We start from the raw sequence: 24,168 nt of genomic DNA on the forward strand, positions 1-24,168 counted from the left end.
TCAGCCACTTCAATAATAATAATAATAATAATAATAATAAAAATAATAATAATAATACTGGAACATACCCACACAAAATCACACATTTGCTATACATGGATGATCTAAAACTACTGGCAGCAACAAATCAACAACTCAACCAATTACTAAAGATAACAGAAGTATTCAGCAATGATATAAATATGACTTTTGGAACAGACAAATTTAAGAAAAATAGCATAGTCAAGGGAAAACACACTAAACAAGAAGATTACATATGGAATAACCACAGCGACTGCATAGAAGCGATGGAAAAAACAGATGCCTATAAATATCTAGGATACAGACAAAAAATAGGAATAGATAATACAAATATTAAAGAAGAACAGAAAGAAAAATATAGACAAAGACTAACAAAAATACTGAAAACAGAATTGGCAGCAAGAAACAAAACAAAAGCTATAAATACTTATGCTATACCAATATTGACCTACTCATTTGGAGTAGTGAAATGGAGTAACACAGACCTAGAAGCACTCAATACACTTACACGATCACAATGCCGCAAATATAGAATACATCACATACATTCAGCAACAGAAAGATTCACATTAAGCAGAAAGGAAGGAGGAAGGGGATTTATCGACATAAAAAACCTACATTGTGGACAGGTAGACAATTTAAGAAAATTCTTTCTAGAACGAGCAGAAAGTAGCAAAATACACAAAGCAATCACTCATATAAATACATCGGCTACACCACTGCAATTTCATAACCACTTCTACAACCCTTTAGATCACATAACATCAACAGATACGAAGAAAGTAAATTGGAAAAAGAAAACACTACATGGCAAGCACCCGTATCATCTAACACAGCCACACATCGATCAAGACGCATCCAACACATGGCTAAAAAAAGGCAATATATACAGTGAGACGGAAGGATTCATGATTGCAATACGGGATCAAACAATAAACACCAGATATTACAGCAAGTATATTATTAAAGATCCCAATACCACAACAGATAAATGCAGACTTTGCAAACAACAAATAGAAACAGTAGATCACGTCACAAGCGGATGTACAATACTAGCAAATACAGAATACCCCAGAACACATGACATAAACTTATAAAACAACACGTTCCCACATACAAGTATGCGCCACAAAATGTACTGGAGAATGATGAATACAAATTATACTGGAGCAGAACCATTATAACAGATAAAACAACACCACATAACAAACCTGACATCATACTCACCAATAAAAAGAAGAAATTAACACAACTAATCAAAATATACATACCCAATACCACGAATATACAAAAGAGAACAGGAGAAAAAATTGAAAAATGCATCCAACTGGCTGAGGAAGTCAAGGATATGTGGCATCAGGATAAAGTTGACATTATACCAATTATACTATCAACTACAGGAGTCATACCACACAATATCCACCAGTACATCAATGCAATACGGCTACAGCCAAACCTATATATACAACTACAGAAATCCGTAATTATTGATACATGTTCAATTACCCGAAAGTTCCCAAATGCAATGTAACATATACTGTGCAGTTAAAAGGAAGTCACGCTTCATCAAGTTTCGCGTCACTTTCCATTTTTAACAAGACTTAAGGTCTGAGAAAGGAAAGAAGATGATGATAATAATAATAATAATAATAATAATAATAATAATAATCCTACATACGACATCTGTAAGTGAGGCATTGACAGTTAACTCCAGTGCCCACCCATTGGTGGAGGAGAGTGTGGCAGGCTTCTCCATAAATATTTAGGGAAAGGAGAACCTAGCATATTTTCAATGACTGGCTGATCCAAACACATTTATCTCGTGTTATATTTTAAGTGAGTTATTTGTGTCATTTTAGTATATGATTTATATTTGTGATTCAGATCTTTAACCTGTACTTACAGTGCAAAAATGATTTGTTTCAGCGGATGACTCATTCACAAAAGCTGTGCAAGTGGTGATTACATGGCTGGAACGTGGGGACTGCAACAAACGAAACGCAAATACTTTCTACACTATGATTCAGTCAACAAACTCACATGTTCGGCGCCTGCTAAGTGAAAAAGCACAGTATGATGAAGAACTTCAGAGAGCTAAGGAGTTGATGAAAGGACGAATGCAGGGCATTCTCATTCAATGTAAGTAATACAGTTTTACATTATTTTCCTTTATTTAAATGTGAAGAACCTTGTTAGCAACAGGCTGAGGTACAGCTAAGGAAAGTTGTGAACTGTGTATCTCGTAAGGCTCACTACAAGGCTAAAAGTTGGAGTGCGTGCGTGCGTGCACGCTCGCTCGAGTGTGAGCGAGTGAGTGCTTGGCAGCAGATGTGTGCATGCATATATGTACTTAAATACACACACACTATAGTTTTTACTTGATATCTAGCCATAATATGGCGCTCGTGCTACTATAATTCATTGGCTCTGCCATAGTGGATAATCGTGAGGTTAAGCCCCATCAAGTTCTGTTTCATGAAATATACACACATTTTAAATCTGTTCCTCAGCAGTGACTTCATCTGGATTACTGTTTGCGGTATGCTTACTTCCTGCAGTAACACTCAATGAACAACTGTCATTGTTCGTTGGTGTTATTACCAAAAGTTTGTGAGAGCCATCTTTCTTTAAAGACGGTCCATATTGTATGCAGTATATCTTCTGTATTCTATGTGTATAGCTACTCTGCAACATTAAAAATATACATATTTCAATATTTATGTTATGGTTAGCATTATACTCCAAGTTATCTAAGGATTAAGTTTAGTTGGTATTACACCCTGTCGCCTGGGTAGAAGTGGATCAATTGATTAACTTTTTCTAAGAAGGTTGTATGTGCTGTAAATAAAAGCAAATAAAACTGTTACTACCAAAGCAACCCTCATATTTCCTTACCATTGATTTCTAACTTTTTTTTTTCTTTTCCCCTCATGGTGTCACACTACACATCTCTAAGTACAAAAATGCCCTTAAATTTATACATACCATTTCTTACTGAAAATAAAAACCAGAAACAGCAATTCACATTTGTAGTTACAGATTGACCACAGCAACCACATCTTACCTACATTATTTTATTTGTACAAGAAATGGCCAAAATCGGTAAATTAAATGTTTCTCAGCGAAGTTATAAATGAAATCTTGTTACACTATAGACAGCACACACATTTTTTATGTATTTAAGATTTTGTTAGGTTAACATTTATGATATTTGACCTAATATTTTGAAAAGGCTTCTGAGTTTATTCTCCAGCTATGCATATTTCTTAAAATAAATAGGGGAAATGAAAACCTAAGAGATGTTTGCATTTACATTTCTGTTAACCTCTTGAGCATTATCACACTTCTGTATGTTTCAGTTAAAGTTCATATATTCCCAGTCCTTTTTTGCTCAGATAATTTTACACTAAACAAATAAAAACATTGGTCACAGAGAAAATGGGATAATGTTATTCTTGCTGTGGGTTAAAACGCAACGTTTATATTAAGTGTATCCTTGACTTGTTTTCCATATAGCCTCCTCTTTGTCTAAAGCTGTAATACAGCTCCTCTGTACTATAGTGACATTAAAAGTTGTTCCAATGATTTAGCAGAATTTAGTGTTATGTTATTGGATTTCAATCCATATAAAATACATTGTAGTTGATACAGAAATGTCATAAAGCTTACAAATCTTGGAACTTTTTAATTGTCAGTGAAATTTGGTAACCATGGCATTAATCAAGTTATTTTCATGCATATCCAGACTGATAGGCAGAAACAACAAATAAATAAACAAATAAGTAAATGCAATATCATTTCAACTTTGTGCTTTCATACCATAACATAAATATTGAAATGTGCTGCTGTTATTTGGAATGTGTGATGCACATAGTCGAACAACGTGAGTTTACTCCTGAAGTGAAGTCCTGTCAGTCAGTTGGAGCACTTGTGTCCAGGTGAGACTCTGTATATTTTGCTCAGACGTTGACCTATAACAGTGACGACAGTCAGCTGAGAACACACAGAAAGCCCATTAATGGGCAGGTGAGGTGGAGCATGCAGACCAGGATGCTATCTATACCTGTCATACAGTTTCAAGTCATCAGATAGGTTTGGTAAGCAGAACAAAAACATTTTACTACAATGAGTACTTGCATTTTATTTTTATATAATGTTTACTTTATTTCATTGCTGTAAATAACGAAAGTTCTAAAACTGTAATTCTGTGGAAAGAAAAAGATGCTGGTAATGCTATATGTGATCACCAGAAGTTATAACTGAGGCAACAATCTGTTTAAGAGACTAGGATACAGGTACAAATTGTACCTTTAAATCTTATTGCCACATTTCTGATAACATTTTAAGTACTAATTATTATATTTATTACCTTTATAGCATATTTATAAGAAAGTGCTGTGCATATCATTTTCAATCCTTACACATGATAAGAATGTAGATATAATTATATAAATATCTGATAAATTTTGTGGCATAGAAAATTAAGTCATACTATTCCCTCAACTTCTGTTTCCATGGTGGGGTAAGTATGAAGCAACACAGTCTTTATATGGGAAACAAATATTTGATCTCTTAGAATGTCTTATCTCGCGGTGCTGTTTGTTTCATTTTATTCACAATTAGTTATTTGTAATATGTTTTCTTCTAGCACAGAAAATAAGGGTGTGATTCCAACTTGAAGCAAGCAGTTTGTTATGAGCCTTGTTTCCCAAGACAGTTACATTTGAGTCATCAGATACATTTAGGCATATCCATAATTGTTTTGCTAATAACTGTGTTTGGTAGTAAATTGCATAGGTCAGTACAAAAGTTTTGTGATATGCAAAAGCTAAAGGAAATAAAACAATATTAATGAGTGTATTTTCTCAAAATACTTGTTATGGAACATTTTTTCACTCATTTCTTCAAAACTTTGTAAGTTCACTTCAGTACACAGTAACAATGTCTTCACAGCTCGTGAATCTTCTATGCATGTGATTTTTCACTGCAGACAATATGACAGCCTTGCAAAAAAAGTGACACACTCAGATGATATGGTTGGATGACAATGTAACTTTGAAAAGGTACACATTACCAACAGATATGTAAATGATTAGAGTTGCAATTCTGGGTACCAGGTAGAACGGCTACAAGATTGCATTAGTGTTGTTTTCGTTTTCTGTTATTACCATGCCTGGTAGGGTATGTAGGGGGTACGAATAGTGTCTGTTATTGGGTGATCATTGTAAAGCTCTTGGAAGTGCCACATACTCATGTGAGACAGCATTATCAACATCTGACTGAGTTTGAAAGAAGCCACATTGTGGGTATCCATTTGGCCAGCTGATCGAATCATGTCATATTATTTTACACAGCTTTTGGATGTAACTGTGGCCCAATGTTGGACTGCTTAGGAATTTGAGGAGAGGCATACTTGTTGTCATCAGGGTTCCAGTGGCTCAGAAAGCTTTCATATTTCTTTAACTTTCATTTATGTTTTCTGCTGCTGCTGCTTGGTGAGTAGATTTTCTACCTATACAATTACATTAGATTTTCAAAAAAATTTTTCATTGTTGTTTCACGTGCCAAGCACATCATAACCCCTTTACTTCTGCACCTGCCACCTCCTCCTTTGAGTGCTTCACTTTTTCTTGCCACACAGTGTACATAGAACCAAACCAGGACATCTGCCTGACTTCTATGACCTGCAGTGGATAAACAGTGCAAAGATTCAGTGTAATAATGCAGTATGAGTTTTGTCCTTGCTTGCTGTTCTAGAAGAGTCTTGAAATGTTTGGTAGTTATGCTGTTGTGAACAGCAGATCAGCAAGAATCCTTTGTTTCTCCAGAGATACAGTTGCAGCCTGACCAAATTTTGGGAAGATCGTTACAACTATTTTTCTTTAAACATTTTTAGACCACTTTACTTTCAGTGCTACATTATGGATGTATGTCAAGAATAAGATGCTTAATTTCTGGATCAAATTGGCAAATTCAACTTTTGTCACCAGTAACAATGCCAGACAAATGACAACAATTCCTTCATGGAATCTGCCCAACATTTCTTCCTATAATTGTAGTGGATAATCTTTTGTTCTTTGTCACAATGTGAAGCACTCATTGCAATTAAATTTTATTGGCTATAGGATGTGAGTTTTAGAACACTGACAGTGAAACATTCTGTAGTCTAACTTCATTGTCATCAGATAAGTCTGTTCTTTTCTTGAGGTTTTTTCTGCCATGCATTTCACTGTAGTCATTGGGTGGCCACTCCTCTCCTCATATTCCAATCAAGTTCTACTTCTTTGAATTCCAAAAACCTCCTAAGGACTGTCACATGTAAAGGAGAACTTTCCCAAAAGCCCATTATTAATGCATAATGGTTTGAGACCTGCATAGTTTGTTACCTTCATCATCATGACCACCACCACCACCACCACCACCACCACCACATGAGGTTTCTCACTTCCAATCTTTATGCTATAGTAACACGATGGTGCATGCCCAGGAACAATTGTGAGCTTTCCAGCGACAATAGTACCCTGAGTGCACTGAAACTTAGGTTCCTGGTGAAAGATGCCATAGCTGGCATTATTTGTGAGATGTGAAGTAACTGTGTGAGACAAAATGTGGCTCAAAAGTTTTGTAATGACCCTCATATCATATGTTCCTCCTCTAGACTTGAACACATTCACTATTTACCACCTCACTTTCCATCTGTTATTATAGTCCAATGGGCAATTCAAAGCAGAATGCAAATGATATAGTGAATGAAGAGATGACCACAAATGAGAAGTTGGACATCTTAGCTCAGCTTTCAAACACATATATTTCTCTCTCTCTCTCTCTCTCTCTCTCTCTCTCTCTCTCTCTCTCTCTCTCTCTCTCTCCCCCCCCCCCCCCTTTCCCTTTCCCTTTCCCTTTCCCTTTCCCTCTCTCTCGCCTTAGAGGTAATCTTCAAGAGATACTAAGAAATCAGCAAATACATTAGTTATTTTAATCTCAGGAAACAACATACAGCATGTGTCACCAACACTTAGAGACTGTGCAAGGTGGCTCATTGGTTAAGACTTAGAAATCGCATTTGGGAGGATGACAGCTCAAATCACCATCCCACCACCCAAATTTATGTTCCTCATGGCTTCCGTAAGTCAGTAGAGGCAAATGCCTTTTTCCCTAAATTGTGTTAACACAATGTTGAATACAAATATGAGTTACTAATAACACAAGTGCAAGAAAAGCATATGGACAGATTCTTCACACTGTTCTACACTGCTACAAGGGAAATTGATTCTTAGTCATCCTGTATGGCAGGTGTAGAATTCATCTGGAAAAGGCAAATTCATCCACCACAAGCACTGCTTGCTTATCAGTTTACAGACAGACTATCTCTCCCCAGCATTCCCTGTCTAGTTCACATACATAAGTAGACAAAATAACTTCACTGAGGTAATTTTTATGTAGTTAAGATACTTCCAGTTTATTAACTGAAAACCCATTTGCCATTGTTAAGTGAGCTTTTACTTAAAATATGTCGCTGTAAACAGTGGCTGACGTGCTTAATTTGTTAGTGTGAGGTTGTCAGTGACCTTATGTAGTGCTGATGGGAAAGGTGTTGTGTTGTCAAATGTGGTATCTTGCTGCCATCTGTTGTTGACAGCATACTTTGAAGCAACGTAAGCATCTGGTAGTCACTTGGTGGTGAATTAATGAATGACCAAAAAGTTACTGCACTTCTCTCACTATTAATTTTGTTACTGGTAGACTGCATAAGTCTCTTCCATTCAGGACTTGCTGGCACTCATAGAGTGGGATGCACTGAGTGGAACCACTTACCACACATCCACAGTATATCTTGGAAGGTGTGTGTCAATATGCCCCATGGAATATAACTGATCATGTTTAAATCTATAACAATAATCTGCTGTACTGCACTGATTGACTTGTGTTGGAATATTTGAAGTTGCATGACACCTAGATGACATGCTTCTGCTATATAGGGAGCCTATGGGCATCTTCAGATGTAGGAGAAGCTGAGACTGGGATGATGTATTTGATACCCTGAATTTGTGAAAAGTAATCAAGCCATTGATAGTGGAGGCAATGGAAATCAACATCGTCGAATACATATTGAGAGTATGTTACTCATGGGGCCAGTCTCTTCAGTGTGGTAGACAGTTGCAACAGCTGTTGAGCTTTGTTACATAACAGCTCGTGTAATAACTGCAAATAAATACTCCTTTAATAAACTGGAAGTAACTCCAATATAGAAACACAAACTCGCTGAAGTTATTTTTCCTTCTCGCATGAGAGAACTGGACAGGAAATATTGGGGAGGTATACACCGTCTGGAAGCTGAAAAGTGAGCAGAACTCATGGTGGGGGGAGTTGCGTTTCCCAGAAGAATGTTACGGCTGCTGTACAGGATGACTAAGAATTAATTTTTCTCTAGCATTGTAGGAGCTTGAGTGGAGATATGCATAGATTCTGCCCATATGCATTTCTTGTGTTAGTATCATTAATAATTCATACCTGTATTCCCTGTGGTGTTAAAGCACTTTGTGGAAAATAAATATCTCTGAGCATGTCTGCACATTTTGTTGCCAGTGATTCATAAGCTGAGCTGCGGAAGGGTCAGTTGCTTTTTGTGAAGTAGTGTGGTAGAGAGAATGGGAAACTGCCTGCTTGCTCCTCGCTTTGCAGGCCTATGAAGGTAGGAAGAGCACGACCATAATCCAATGAACTACCTTCCCTCATACTTCTCACCTCTATCCCCACCTTTCTACCCTATTACATCCCCAGAACACAGTTTATCCATTAATATGGTTCTACTGCACTAAGGTGCAGTACAGAAATTTAGAATTTATTCTTAACCCATGTTACTTAAAAATATACACTAATTTTTTTATCATGGGAAAACAATGTTTTAATAATGTGCAATTGTTCCATCCCCTGCAATGCAGAAACTGTTAGTACTAGAGAAAAAATGAATCGCAGGAAATTTAATGTAGTTAAATTTTGTACTGGAAAACAATTTCACCAGAACCATGATTTTTGAGATAGTCAAGAAAAACCTAAGGTGACCCTTAAACCCCTCCTTCCCACCCCACCCCACCCCACCCCCTCCCCATCCCCCTCCCCCTCCCACCACCCTTGCTCACACCCCACTGGTCAAGATTTTTTAGTATCTCATTCATTACACTCCCCTGTACCATTGTAGAAAATTTGAGACTACACAATTTTTTCCCATAATTTTCTTTTGTTGACTGGATTATTATTTTAATTTGGGAATAGGGAAAATTCAAACTGAGGTGGCAGTGGGTGTGCAGGGGAGAGGGTTTGGGGGGGGGGGGGTCATGGCTCCACAGTTTTTTCCCAAGTAATTGATGATGAAAAAATTCACAGATGGGTGGTCAGATCTTAGTGTTCAACTGGCACAATGTTTCAGCAAACAACCACAATGCCGCCCTCAGGCATACTGATGAACTGACTGCTTTGCAACAAGTGTGTGGAATATACTTCTTTCCCCCTCCAAAATACTCTGTTATGCCATTAATTTGAAACACTGTTATGCTCACTGGAGATACATGGTTCTCATGCGCTACTAAGGCTATAATTGATTGTTGATTAGCTGTAGCAGGTCCCTTACACACACCTTGATAGATTCTTTAATAACGCAGTCCTACTCCTGATGATGCCTTTGTAATATGACTAGATGGAAGAGAGAGACTGACTTAATTTCTCACACATGTTAACTCTGTACATCCAAACATCAGCTTGATGCTGGAAGTCAAATTTAATGAAGTGCTTTCCTTTCTGGATGTCTGTGTAAGAAGGAAATTAGATGCTACATTAGGCCACAGCATTTACTGCAAGATGATGTCCAGCTAATTGTACTTGCACATAGTGTTCCCACCAACCAGGGCACAGGAATAGTGTTCTCAAAATATAAATACACAGGGCTTGTATCCACTTGGGTATAGTATCTCCCCCAATATTTAGAATATATGAAGGCTGGCTATACAACTGACAGAAACAGAAGAGGAAGGAGTGAAGGATGTAGCTACAGAGTTTATCCCATGCAGTGACAAATTATTTGGGAAGATAGGATGAACTTTCAGAAAACACTATCTAAGTACTGCTTTCTACCTACCAATTAAATGGGCACTACTTTGCAGTGTTAGGAGGACCTTGGACTACGGATGCTTGGTGTCTATCAAATCCCCATTGCCATTGCAGCATGACACACATAAGCCTGACTGTGTGTAACATTGAAGTTCACTGCTGCAAACACTGACAGCATATTCAATGACTGTAGTGTAACAAGTTGGCGATCATAGAGCGCTGTCAGAATTACATGGAATAGATTACAACCACACTAAGGTTCTGGCACATACTCCAAATTAATGGTCCTGTGTGACTACGGAATCCATCAAGATTTGAGTAAGGGACCTGCTGCTGAGCCATAACTGCAGTTACAACATTAGTGACACATGGAAACCTGCACTTTATTTGTTTGAGAAGAGAAAGAAGATAGGCTGCAACTACAACAAATTGATGTCAAGGTAGGTGAAATACGACAAGATATATTTCCTGTGTGTGCCATAGAGCTCAAGTTAAGGACACTAGTGAGTCATGTGTTGTGGGGAAAGAGAGGTATACTGCCCACTCAGTGCAGGGCACCAGATGATGAAATAGTAATTATTTGCTGGATTTTTATGATTGTCAGACACAGAGCTATGGTTATTCACCCATGAATTATTTTGTTAGGGGATTTTCCCTCCAAATATACTTCAGAGAAAACAAAAGCTGTTCCATCAATAGAAAAAGATGCATGACAGACTTTCTTTTACTATCCTGAAAAGGGGAAAATATGTACTGGGTAGCTCTGTTGGTAAAAACATTGTGGTAAAAGAAAATTTCATGACTCGATTCCTGTCTGTTGCACAGTTTTAATCTATCAGTAAGTTTCATAACTACATATCTTTCTCTGCAGAATGAAATTTTCTCTCTGTAACTGTATGACTGCAATGGCAAGGAAAGCATTTCTGAAGAAGAGAAATTTGTTAACATCAAGTGTAGATTTAAGTGTCAGGCAGCCACTTCTCAAAGTATTTGTATGGAGTGTAGCCATGTATGGAAGTGAAACATGGACAATAAATAGTTTGGACAGTAAGAGAATAGAAGCTTTCAAAATGTGGTGCTACAGAAGAATGCTGTAGATTAGCTGGGTAGATCACATAACTAATGAGGAGGTATTGAATGGAATTGGGGAGAAGAGGAGTTTGTGGCACAACTTGACTAGGAGGGAGCAGTTGCTAGGACATGTTCTGAGGCACCAAGGAATCACCACTTTAGTATTGGAGTGCAGCATGGAGGGTAAAAATAGTAGAGGGAGACCAAGAGATGAATACACCAAGCAGATTCAGAAGGATGTATGTTGCAGCAGGTACTGGGGCGGCAACAACAACAACAAATGTATCATTGTTCTTATAGTTAAATTCATTTATAGGTGACTAGCTGACAAACTTGGCTTTGCCTGGGTATTCATTTTGCCAACTTTATATTAGAGATGAAAACAAAAAATGAACTATGTTTGTAGTGTAATACTGAAGAAGTTTCATTGCCATGTATTCATGAAAACACTTAATTATGTAACAGTCACACAAAGAAATATGCATAATGTACAAATGATTAAATACAGTATGAAAATTTTAAAAAAAGAATGAAAAATACACATTGTCTGTAATGTTTATTTAATGCATGCTGAGAAGCTACAGTGAATAAGCTACAAATTCTTGGGTGAACCCACTCTTTAGCAAGTGACATAAAGTTACCCAGGTGGAAAATATGGAGATGTCAAATCCACTCCACATTATTTAATAGAGTGCCCCTGTGACTTGTTAATTGTAATGGCAAATGCAAATTCTCACTGGAAACTGCAGTGTCTTGTAGTGAAAGGAGTCATCTCTCTGAATAAGGGTTCTCTCTTGAACTATTGTGTCATACACAATGATATAAATGTATAGCTACATTCAGCGACATATGTGGATACTGTCTGCTAAATATGTTGCAAATAGAGTTAGCAAAAAAGTATAAATTTACACCTCGTGTGGCAGTTACTCACACATCTCAGTGTTTGTGATGTCATCTCCTGATCTCTATATCATACTGTGGTGTAATTTTGTAGGTACATTCAGCTGCATTTGCGGATACTGTTTGCAAATTGTGTTGTTAATAGATTTAGTAGCAAAGAAGTAATAAATTTAAACACCATGTACACGTCTTAGTTTTCCAAGCATTCCTGTGACATCATGTCTGAACTATTAATAGGTAGGTAGTTCTTACAACCACAGCAATGCCTTATGGTAATGGATGGTAAGTTTGATTGAAATTGGTTAGGTTTAGGAGGATATGTAGGAGCGCACACACACACACACACACACACACACACACACACACACACACACACACACACACACAGCTGAGTAGCTACATTCTTCCTGCTGAACACAAAGTCCTGTGATGGCTGTTCAGCAGGTGGAATGGGTTGAGGGATCGTGTCAGGTTGGGTGAGTGGAGGGATAAAGAGGTGGGACGAGATGTTGGGGAGGGGTAGCTGGCATCTTGGAGGGAGGCAGCTGGTGTGCAGGATAAAAGTGCAGGAAGGATAGGTGCGTGGTGACATGAAAGGGTGGATTGACAGCATGTGACCAGGCAGAAGGAGGGCGGATTGTCCGTTAGACAGTGAGGGTGCTGCAGGTTAGTGGAGATTAAGGCCAGAATGATTACAAGAGTGAAAGGTGTATTTGCTAGGATAACTCCCACCTGCATAGTTCTTAAAAGCTGCCGAGGGAGGAGGGATACAGATGGCATGGTTTGAAAAGGAGTTTGTACTGTAGAATGCTGTCTTCAGCAGTGTATTCTGCCGCTAGGTAGTCAGCTAAGTTCTTGGCCACAGGTTGGTGGTGGCCATTCATTCCGGTGGACAGCTGGTTGATGCTCATTCCCAATAACATGCATTTCCTTAGAGCTAGCATATCTAGCAAGGCTGCTGTCACATGTGGCCCTGCCTCTGATGGGATTGAATAAGCCTGTGACAGGACAGGAGTAGGATGTGCTTGGTTGGTGACTCCAGCAGGCTGTGCAGCTGAATTTTCCAGTGATATGGCTCCCTGTGACAAATGACAGAGTGGGAACGATATAGGGATGGATCAGGATGTTTTACAAGTTACATGAGTGACAAAGTACCACTTTAGGAAGGGTGGGACTGACCATAGTGAGGATCTCACTTATTTCTGAGTACAGTGATAGTTAGTCGAAGCCCTGGCGAAGTATGTAGTTCAGTTGCTCCTGTGAGGGGTGGTTTTGAGTGATTTTTTTGGAGGGGGTGGGGGAGAGCTCTCCTTTGTAGTTGCTTCTTGGGTGTGGTGGAATGATTACGGTGGTATGAGGATTTGGCATAGGTAATCTGTTTGCAGACCAGATTTGTGGGGAGGCTGCTGTAAAATCTTCAGCATACTGGCAAAAGGAGTTCTCCAGACTGCAGATATGCCTTGGGTGGCAGGCTAAGTGGAAATATTTTTTTAGCTGGAAGGGGTGCCAGTTGTCAAAAAGTTGGTACTGTTGGTGGTTGATGGATTTCATGTGGAAAGAGGTATGCAAGAAACCATCAGAGACATGGAGGTCAGCATCCAGGAAGGTTGACTGGTTGATGAGGACCAGGTGAAACAGAATGGGGGAAGATGTTGAGGTTATGGAGGAAATTTGATACACTGCCTTGGCCCCAAGTCCAGATCATGAAGGTATCATCAATGAAACTGAACTAGACAAGATGTTTGGGATTTTGGGAGTCTAGGAATGTTTCCTCTAGATGACCCACAAATGGGCTGGGTTGGAGGGTGACATGTGGGTGCCCATGGCTGTGCCGTGGATTTGTTTGTGTGTGTTCCCCTCAAAAGGGAAGTAGTTGTTAGTGAGGTGTATAAGGAATGAAGTAGTGGGTCTGGAGTCAGAAGACTGTTGGGAGAGGTAGTGTTCAGTAGCAGCAAGGCCATGAACGTGAGGGATGTTGGTGTAGGTGGCATCAGCAGTGACAGTTAGAGATCGATGTGGCAGCGGGATGGGGATGGTCGAGAGTTGGTGAAGGAAGATATTTGATCTCTGATATGATCAGTTAGGTTATGGGGAATTGATTGGAGATATTAGTCAACATGAGGACAGTAACGAGCCAAATGAGAGGCCCAGAAGTGTTAGGTTTGTGGATTTTGGGGAGTACGTGGAAGGCGGGTGTGTGGTGCAGAGGCTTTGCAGGAATGAGGAAGGATATGGATTCAGGGAAAAGATCCTGGGATGAGCCCAAGGACTTAAGTAGAGATTGGATATTAGTTTGACTTATGGGAGTTTAGTGGCCCTTGGTGAAAGTGATGTTATTCTTCTGATTCATATAGTTAGTTTGGTATCCTGTTCTACAGTTATTTGCCACTTTGTTGTCTCCATAAATGTCATCCACATTGGATAATACACACATCAAAAAAGTTTTGCGTCACCTCGGTTCTGAGAGTTCCAGAACCTGTACAGACAATTGTAATAGAGATCAACATAAACCTCATTTCCACTATTTTTATTGCTCATGATTAGATTAGATTAGATTAATACTTGTTCCATAGATCACGAATACGACACTTCGTAATGATGTGGAACGTGTCAGGTTAATAAAAGATGTCTGTACAAGAAATTACATTACACAAAATATTGCATGACACTAATGATTAAGTTTTTTTTTTTTTTTTTTTTTTTTTTTTTTTTTTTTTTTTTTTTTTTAATACTTACTTTATATCTAAAAATTCAGCCAATGAGTAGAAGGAGTTGTCATCTAGAAATTCTTTTAATTTATTTTTAAATGTTAGTTGGCTATCTGTCAGGCTTTTGATGCTGTTTGGTAGGTGCCCAAAGACTTTTGTGGCAGCATAATTTACCCCTTTCTGTGCCAAAGTCAGATTTAACCCTGCATAGTGAAGATCATCCTTTCTCCTGGTGTTATAGGTATGCACACTGCTATTACTTTTGAATTGGGTTGGATTATTATCAACAAATTTCATAAGGGAATATATATACTGTGAGGTTACTGTGAGGATCCCTAGATCCTTAAATAGATGTCTGCAGCATGACCGTGGGTGGGCTCCAGCAATTATTCTGATTACACGTTTTTGTGCAATGAATACTTTTCTACTCAACGATGAATTACCCCAGAATATGATGCCATACGAAAGCAGTGAATGAAAGTAGGCATAGTAAGCTAATTTACTGAGATTCTTATCACCAAAATTTGCATTGCATGTTGTACCACCATACAGCGAGACATTCAGAGGTGGTGTCCAGATTGTTGTACACACTGGTACCTCTGATACCCAGTAGCACGTCCTCTTGCATTGATGCATGCCTGTATCATCGTGGCATATTATCACAAGTTCATCAAGGCACTGTTGGTCCAGATTGTCCCACTCCTCAACAGCGATTTGGTGTAGATCCCTCAGAGTGGTTGGTGGGCCACGTCGTCCATAGAAAGCCCTTATCAATCTATCCCAAGCATGTTCTATAGGGTTCATGTCTGGAGAAGATGCTGGCCACTCTAGTCGTTCGATGTTGCTATCCTGAAGGAAGTCATTCACAAGATGTGCACAATTGGGGCGCGAATTGTCATCTATGAAGACGAATGCCTCACCTCCACTATCGGTTGGAGGCTGGCATTCACATACCGTACAGCCGTTATGGCGCTTTTTATGGCCAGCAGCGGCGTATGTTGGCCCCACATAATGCACCCACAAAAGAGCAGAGAACCTCCACCTTGCTGTGCTTGTTGGATAGTGTAGCTAAGGCATTCAGCCTGACCGGATTGCCTCCAAACACATCTCTGACGATTGTCTGATTGAAGGCATATGCGACACTCAACAGTGAAGAAAACATGATGCCAATCCTGAGTTATCCATTTGGCCAGTTTTTGTCCCCATCTGTACCGTGCTGCATGGTGTCACGGTAGCAGAGATGGACTTCGCCAAGGATGTCAGGAGTTAAGTTGCGAATCGTGCAGCCTAAGCGCACAGTTTGAGCCATAACATGACATTCTGTGGCTGCATGAAAAGCGTTATTCAACGTGGTGGTGTTGCTGTCAGGGTTCCTCTGAGCCATAATCCGTAGGTAGCAGTCATTGCAGTAGTAGCCCTTGGGTGGCCTGAGTGAGCCATGTTGTCAGCAGTTTCTGTCTCTCTGTATCTCCTCAATGTTCAAACAACATTACTTTGGTTCAGTCTGAGACGCCTGGACACTTCCCTTGTTGAGAGCCCTTCCTGGCTCAAAGTAGCAATGTGGACATGAAAGAAAGACGGTATTCACTGTCTAGACATCGTTGAACTACAGACAAGACGAGCTATGTACCTCCGTCCTTGTGGAATGATTGGAACTGATCGGTTGTCGGACCCCCTCTGTCTAACAAGTGCTGTTCATGCATGGTTGTTTATGTTTTTGGGCGGGTTTCGTGACATCTCTGAACAGTCAAAGGGACTGTGTCTGGAATACAATGTCCACAGCCATATCTATCTTCAGGAGTTCTGGGAAGTGGGGTGATGAAAAATTTTTTTTGATGTGTGTATTTGATGTGATACAGATTATAAGCCTACTGTTACGCATACTTGTCTTTGAATGCCTAGTCACATGAGTAAAGAGTGTATCTGTAATACATGCACTGTGTAAACAATATGATTATGACTCAGGTGCCATTCCCGTGTGTAGTAGGTTACCAATGGATTGTACATTTGATCTTGGGTATCAGAAATAAATGACAGACTCTGTCTGCAGTTTCTTTGTTTAAGGAAAGTTTGGCTTGTAGTGTTCTTATATATAACAAATGCAAGACATATGTGTGCTGAAAATTATCTTACGGTTATATTTTGAGCACTTAATCCAAGTGAAAGCTTTTGGTAAGTGTACAAATATTTTTTGCACATCATAAATAAAGTATAATCTTCACTTTATTGGTGTAAAACATAGGTTGGTTGTAATATGTTGTGTTTTACGTATGATATAATTATTGCAGCATCTGGAACAGCCAGTCCGTTTAAGTCATCTGGAGAGAATCTTCAAGAGTAATGTCCTCTGAGTGTTGATATACTTTTACAACCACTACATGTATTTTTTCAAACGTCTTATTGACCTAAATCCAGAATGGTAAAGCGAAATTCTTATTTTCTTTAATGTTGGTTGGTTGTTTCATTGATTTCATCATAGGATTAACTGCAATTACCTACTGGATTTCATTCTACGGTATCTGTCATACTTTCTTTCTTCTTAAGTGTTAAACTGTGTTTCTAATCGTCTTACTTGACCTTTATTTCTACAGCTTTCTTCCAGTTCATTGTCCTCCTTTTTGTATGGAACAGATGTTATTGGCACTATTTGTAGTACTATAATTCCTTTGTCTTCTTTTATGTCTTGATATTCTGCTGTCGTGACTTTGTTCTGTTTTATCTTTTACTTATTTGACCTATTCTCCAATAAACTTATTCCTTCAATGTGTGCAGCCACATTGTATTTTTATACGTTACTACCATTCATTCTTTTGCATTCAGTTTTCTGTAGTTGACAATCTTCTGTCATCCTACATCCATATGTGTATCTTCCTTGCCTGCTTTTCTTGATCGTAGACATCCATGTATAGTATTTCAACTACTGTCCTTCCCCCCTTGATCCATTTATATCTTGTGTAATTTTTTCATTCATACAAGTACAATCATTCCTTACACTCATGTCAGATACAGCAGATAATTTGTGATCATATCCGTTATTGTTTTATATTTCATGGTACAGCACTGTACCTGCCCAGATAGCTGTGTGTGTCAAAACGTGCACTTGCCAGATCAAATTTGCTAATGGGTTAATGACAGGGACCCATGTGCCAGCCAGCCTGCCTGGGTGTGGTTTTTTGACGGTTCTCCAAATCCACCTACCTAAATACTAGGCAGTTACCCACATTATGCCTCAGATACACAATCTTACAACAGTACATGATTTCACTAGATGCGAAACAGGAGTAGGAGGTGGATTCTTCCCTAGCAGAAGGGGCAGTAGCTTTAAAAAACCTTTGGGAGTGGCAATCCCATCTTAATGTATTGTGAATACATAGAAAGAAGGATCCTTTGCTCCTGGGCACAAAAAAAAAGCAATGAGTGGCTCACAGTTATGGCGGCTTCAAATGCCACTGGAAACCGCAAACTAAAATTAGTTGTGATTGGGAAGTCTGCAAAGCCAAGAGCGTTCAAGAATGTATCCATCTCAGCTCTTCCAGTTGTCTATACACATCAGAATAATGCCTGGATGAATCAGGAAATCTTCAAGAACTGGTTTTTTAACTCATTTGTACCTGACTGCAAGAATTTCTTAAAAGAAAGGGGACTGCCATGCAAAGCAATTTTGCTCATGGATAATGCGTCCTCACATCCAAGTGCAGGAGAACTGTAGTGCGGCAGTATCGACGCCTTGTTTTTCCCACCAAACGTTACCTGACTCATTCAGCCCATGGATCAGGGCATTCTGGAATGTCAAAAAAAAAAAAAAAAAAAAAAAAAAAAAAAAAAAAAAAAAAAAAAAAAAAAGTTTTGGCGGCAATTGCTAAAGTCATCCTGCATTCCGAAGACAACAAAAGCATTGTAGGAGGACGTCGTGTACTGGATTAGCGTATTTTGGAGCGAAATAAAGTCAGACACAATTTCTAAGTCATGGAGGAAAATTCTACAGGAAAGTGTGCCAGACACAGAAACTGAAGATTTAGCAGAAGAGGACAGTCAACCATTGTGTAATTTAATCAGAATATTGCCAAGGTGTGAAGAGGTGGAAGTCAGCGAGTGGTTAAATTCGGACAAACAGTTGGAAGTGACAGACTCTTCTGTAATTGACACGGTTAACATTCCATCGCAGTGTGAGAGTGACGAGGATGACGAGGCAGAGGCTGCACCGAAGATAAGTCACACAGATGGCTACGCTGCTCTCGAGACTGCCATATGCTACGTGGAACAACAGCCTGAGGCGACACCAACTGACCTATTGCTCCTGAGATGGTGGCGTGATATTGCTGCGAGGAAACATTGCAGCTTCGCCAAACAAGACACACTTCACTTTTACATGTCTAAATAAATAAATAAATATTGTTATTCTGCCTATGCAAATTCACGTGTAAATACTTTTATTTTAATAAAGTTCATATTTTGACCTTTATTTCTTACAATATCATAATATTTCTTTTTCCCCTTTAAATTTCTATAGTCTGAGTTTTCGATAGTTCGAGGTGGTTCCGGTCCTGTTCACATCAAACTATCGAGACACTATTGTAGCAGTTACTTCTGTAAAATATCTGGGGGTATGCATGTAGAACGATTTGAAGTGGAATGATCATATAAAATTAATTGTTGGTAAGGCGGGTGCCAGGTTGAGATTCATTGGGAGAGTCCTTAGAAGGTGTAGTCCATCAACAAAGGGGGTGGCTTACAAAACACTCGTTCGACCTATGCTTCAGTGTTGCTCATCAGTGTGGGATCCGTACCAGGTTAGGTTGACAGAGGAGATAGAGAAGATCCAAAGAAGAATGGTGTGTTTCGTCACAGGTTTATGTGGTAAGCGTGATAGCGTTACGGAGATGTTTGCAAACTCAAGTGGCAGACTCTGCATCGTGGTGTAGCTTGCTGTCCAGGTTTCGAGAGGGCGTGTTTCTGGATGAGGTATCGAATACATTGCTTCCCCCTACTTATACCTCCCGAGGAGATCACGAATGTAAAATTAGAGAGATTTGAGTGCGTACAGACGCTTTCCAGTAGTCATTCTTCCCATGAACCATACTCAACTGGAACAGGAAAGGGAGGTAATGACAGTGGCACGTAAAGTGCCTTCCGCCACACATCGTTTGGTGGCTTGCGGAGTATAAATGTAAATGTAGATGTAGATGTAGATGTAGATATAATAATACTCTATATGTGGTTATGGTTTTTTCTCTGTGAAATTGGAGACATGTCATATGTGCCTCAATATGGCCTTGGTGGGATGTAGGGCATCTGAAAGGGAGGATGTACAGCTGTACATGCCCAATTTTCTCTTTAGTTTTTTCATTATTTCTGAATAGACAGATTATATAACATTGGTGGAGTGCTGCAACTCCACCTCATTGTCATGATATGCTCTTCGAAGGATCTCAGTGATTCTAAGGAAGTGTCATCTGTCTCGTGCCTTGTTTTGAAGTACATGTTACAGTATTGGATCTGGGTTCCGCCTTTTTTCAAACACACTGTTTTTTTTTTTTTTTTTTTTTTTTACCCAAACATGTTTCATCACCTTTGTGCCATCACTGGTTTTTTGTTTATTGAAGGCATGATTTTACATTATCTATCTAATTTTGCGTGACCAACTGTATGATGCCCTGCACTGATAGCTTGTTATGTTTTGTTGTGACTGATCCTCCTCCTTTTGCATCATGAGGACACTGCACATATGTATTGATGCACTTTGTGTGGTTTCTTTCTTTGTAAATGCCTTTTTACTTCACAAAAAGCAGTGAGCACTATGTTGTGCTCACAGCATTTTGCGAAGTAAAAAGATGTTTATAACGAAAACAATTACACAAAGTACCTTAATATGTGTGAGCAGTGTCCTTGGAACATCAAGAAGGATCAGTCACAACAAATCATGACAAGCTACCAGTGTAGGACACCATACACTTGGTCCTGCAAAGCCATATAATGTAACATCACATTTTCAATAAACAAAAACCCACTTATATCGCACAGAGATGCTGAAACATATTTGAGTAAAAAGAAAAAAACAGTGTGTTTGCAAAAAGTCGGAATCCACATCCTTTAATTTAACTGCAAATGCTGAAAGGAAGGACAACAGCTGCAGATCGAAAAGATATAGAGCTCTTACAGTGTTCTATCATATTGTCCTCACAGTATCATATCTCCCAGCTTATCTTCATCTACTTTCTTTTCCATAATACTGTCTTCATGTTTGATTCTCTTGTATATCCTTCCACTCTTCCCTTCTTTGCTTAATAATGGCATGCCATGTGAGCTCTTAATATTCACACAGATGAGTCTCTTTTTTTTCCAAAGTTCTCTTGAATTTTCCTATCCATCCCATAGTCATGCATGCTACTACAGCTTTACATGTTCCCTTTCCTTTGGAAGATTTACCATTTTATACATTTGGTCAATTTCATTTTTAGATGTAGTATTTATCTTTGTTTACTTTGTATGCTGCATTTTTATATTTTCTTCCTTTCTCATTTAAATTTAATCGTGCGTGCTATCCAAGAATTTCTGTTTGGGGGTTTGTTCTTTTGCCTATTTGACCCTCAACTGCCGTCACTGTTTCATCTGTCAAAGTTACCTATTTGTCTTCTGTTGTATTCCTTTCTCCCTTTTTAGTCACGTTACCTACCGCTTCCTTTGAAGCCCCTAATACACTCTGGTCAGAATCTTATACGGGTCCCATCTCCTTAATTTTGCTAACTCTTCACAAGTTTGCCATTTTTATTCTGCAGTTGGTAATCTGTAAATTATGACCATAGTCCATATATGTGCCTGGAATGTTTTGCAGTTTAGAAGCTGGTTTCGAAATATCCAGCTTACAATTATACAATCTATCTGAAAACTTCCAGTGTTTCCAGGTCTCTTCCACATAAACGAGGGCGTTCAATAAGTAATGCAACACATTTCATTTTCTCAGCCTATTTCAGTTGACAAAATGTAAAATTTGTTGTGGAACATTGTGGAATTTTCCTGTTTCAGCTTCTACAATTTTGTGACATTCTGACGATGACTTCAAAATGTGTTCCAAGCGAAGAGCTGTCATTGAGTTCCTTTTGGAGGGAAACCAGAGCATTCGAGATATTCACAAGTGCTTTTAGAATGTCTAAGAAGACGTGGCAGTGAACAAAAGCATGGTGAGACATTGAAACATGGGTTCATCACTTTCAACCAGAAACAAAATGGCAATCCGTGGAGGGGTGCTATGCCATCTCTCCTCTGAAGAAAAAATTCAAAGTCGCACCTTCAGCTGGTAATATCATGGTGACGGTCTCCTTGGATTCTGAAGGGGTTATTCTGTTTGCCCTCCTCCTTCAGGTGAAACGATGCACTTTGAAGTGCATTGTACTATGTTGAGGAAAATGAAGAAATCACTTCATCGTGTTCGTTGCCACAAAAATGCAAATGAAATTTTCCTTCCCCATGACAACACAAGGTCTCACACAAGTCTGCGCACCTGAATGGAGCTCGCAAAACTTGATTGGACTGTTCTTCCTCGTCCACCCTATGGCCCCAATCTCGCACCTTCTGACTTCCGTCTGTTTGGTCCAATGAAGGATGCATTCTGCAGGAAGCAGTACGTGAATGATTGGGAGGTTATGGCTGGAGCAAGATGTTGACTCCAATGTCGACCAGTAAGATGGTACCATGCCCCATGTGGGCATACAGGCCTTCCCAGTAAGATGGCATAAGGCTGTTGCATTGAATGGGGATTACACTGTAGCCAAAAGAGTGGGGAATAATATGGGGTTTTGGAATACTGAATGAAACCAACCTGCTTACAGAAAGAAATATGTTGCATTACTTATTGAACATCTCTCATACACTCTTCATTTATGATTTTCAAACCAAGTGTTAGCAGTGATTAAAGCAGTTTCTCCTTTATTCCCTTGGATATGTTTCGTTTACATTTCTTGTCAGCTTTAAAATTTGCACAAGAAAATAAAAATGTACTGAATTATCAAAAGGGCATTTTTAATTATAGTAGCAAATAAGGCACAAGCAGTGTAACACATTATGTGCAAAATAGATATAGGTTCTTTAACTGTTGGGAAAATTTCCATTAAATGGGTATGTAATTAGTCACAAGTTAGTTTATATTTCTGTTAGTTACATCATTTACTGTCCGCCCCTTCTGTATCACATTTTATCTACTAGCTTTCAAGGAATTAAGTTTTGTTCTAAAAGCTAAGATACAATAGTTTTTTTTTTTTTTGGGTCTCCTAGTGTTGGAAAGATTACTGTTTCAGCTGTGATATGGGCAGACTACTGTACCTATTTTCTCATGATAGTAAGCCACATACAAACAACTTATGAGTTTATTTCTTTTGTTATATGTTATGTATTCATGTTCTTACTTTAAATGTATCACAAATGTGGTAACACATTCAGACCTGCAGACCACCTACCATTTATAATTAGTACTTTATTTGTTTACACTGTGCTATCGTAATTCTCACTGGAGTGATATATCCAAGGTTTGCAAGTGCAACAGTTTTGGTAACTTAATTTTAAAACATATTATTCATATTTCCATGATGACTGTTTTCAAGGAATGATCACTTTTCAGTTACAGCAAGATGTAGGTAAGTAATCATTCCCAGATGATAATGTTTAGTCAATATACTGTCAGTAAAATGGGTGCAAGGGCATGCTGTGTATGTGGACATCCAAGGAAGGGGATCTTCTACAAGCAACTGTGTTGCTGTGGTGTGGTACAGTACATGTATATATACAGATATTTTTTGTGCATCACTCAGACACTCATCCAGTGTAGAGGCTCCAGAATTTTCTTTTTTCCCCTGACTGCTGATATAAACTGTTGCAGTTTAATACTTTATTTTATGCTCGAAAGTGTGTATCTTCATAATTTCCAATATGCTCACATTTTCCCCTATTGTTGCTGTACATTATCTTGAAATTCTTACATTATTATGAAATGAATACCACCACATTACTATTTTACTTGTTTTACCTAAGAACATCAGAAAATATTCAGATGAAAATGAGCCTCTACATTGCTGAAATGCTTGTGTGGTTGCACTGCCTTCTGGAAAACATGAAGGCCTGGATCCAGAAGGCTCATGTCATTTGTTATAACTGTGCTTGTCTCTTCTCATGGGTCAGTCGGTCAGATCGAGAGAGTTTTCTCGGCAGCCAGTCACAAGAAGGTTTGGGACCATTTCACCAAAGCCCAGAGAAAGAACATAGAGATGTGGAAGAAACAAACAGCGGTATGTATAATGTTCGTAGCTTGTTTGTCTGTATGTGCTTGTCAGAGAGGTTGAAGCAGTAACATGCCAATTTTATCCTATACCTCAGT

At 38.8% G+C, this 24,168-nt stretch overlaps 1 protein-coding gene across 2 annotated transcripts in view; it reads left to right on the plus strand.

Moving 5' to 3' along the window:
- The window catches only part of LOC126356223 (ecto-NOX disulfide-thiol exchanger 2), a 202,191-nt gene that overhangs the window by 87,313 nt on the left and 90,710 nt on the right, over nucleotides 1-24,168 (plus strand). For both annotated transcript variants that reach the window (XM_050007042.1, XM_050007041.1), the window contains exons 7-8: nucleotides 1,948-2,160; nucleotides 23,973-24,079. In XM_050007042.1, the coding sequence (XP_049862999.1) occupies nucleotides 1,948-2,160; nucleotides 23,973-24,079 (320 nt within the window). The remainder of the gene's footprint in view (nucleotides 1-1,947; nucleotides 2,161-23,972; nucleotides 24,080-24,168) is intronic.

Source organism: Schistocerca gregaria, chromosome 3 (genome assembly GCF_023897955.1).
Source record: "Schistocerca gregaria isolate iqSchGreg1 chromosome 3, iqSchGreg1.2, whole genome shotgun sequence".
Classification (NCBI taxonomy): domain Eukaryota; kingdom Metazoa; phylum Arthropoda; class Insecta; order Orthoptera; family Acrididae; genus Schistocerca; species Schistocerca gregaria.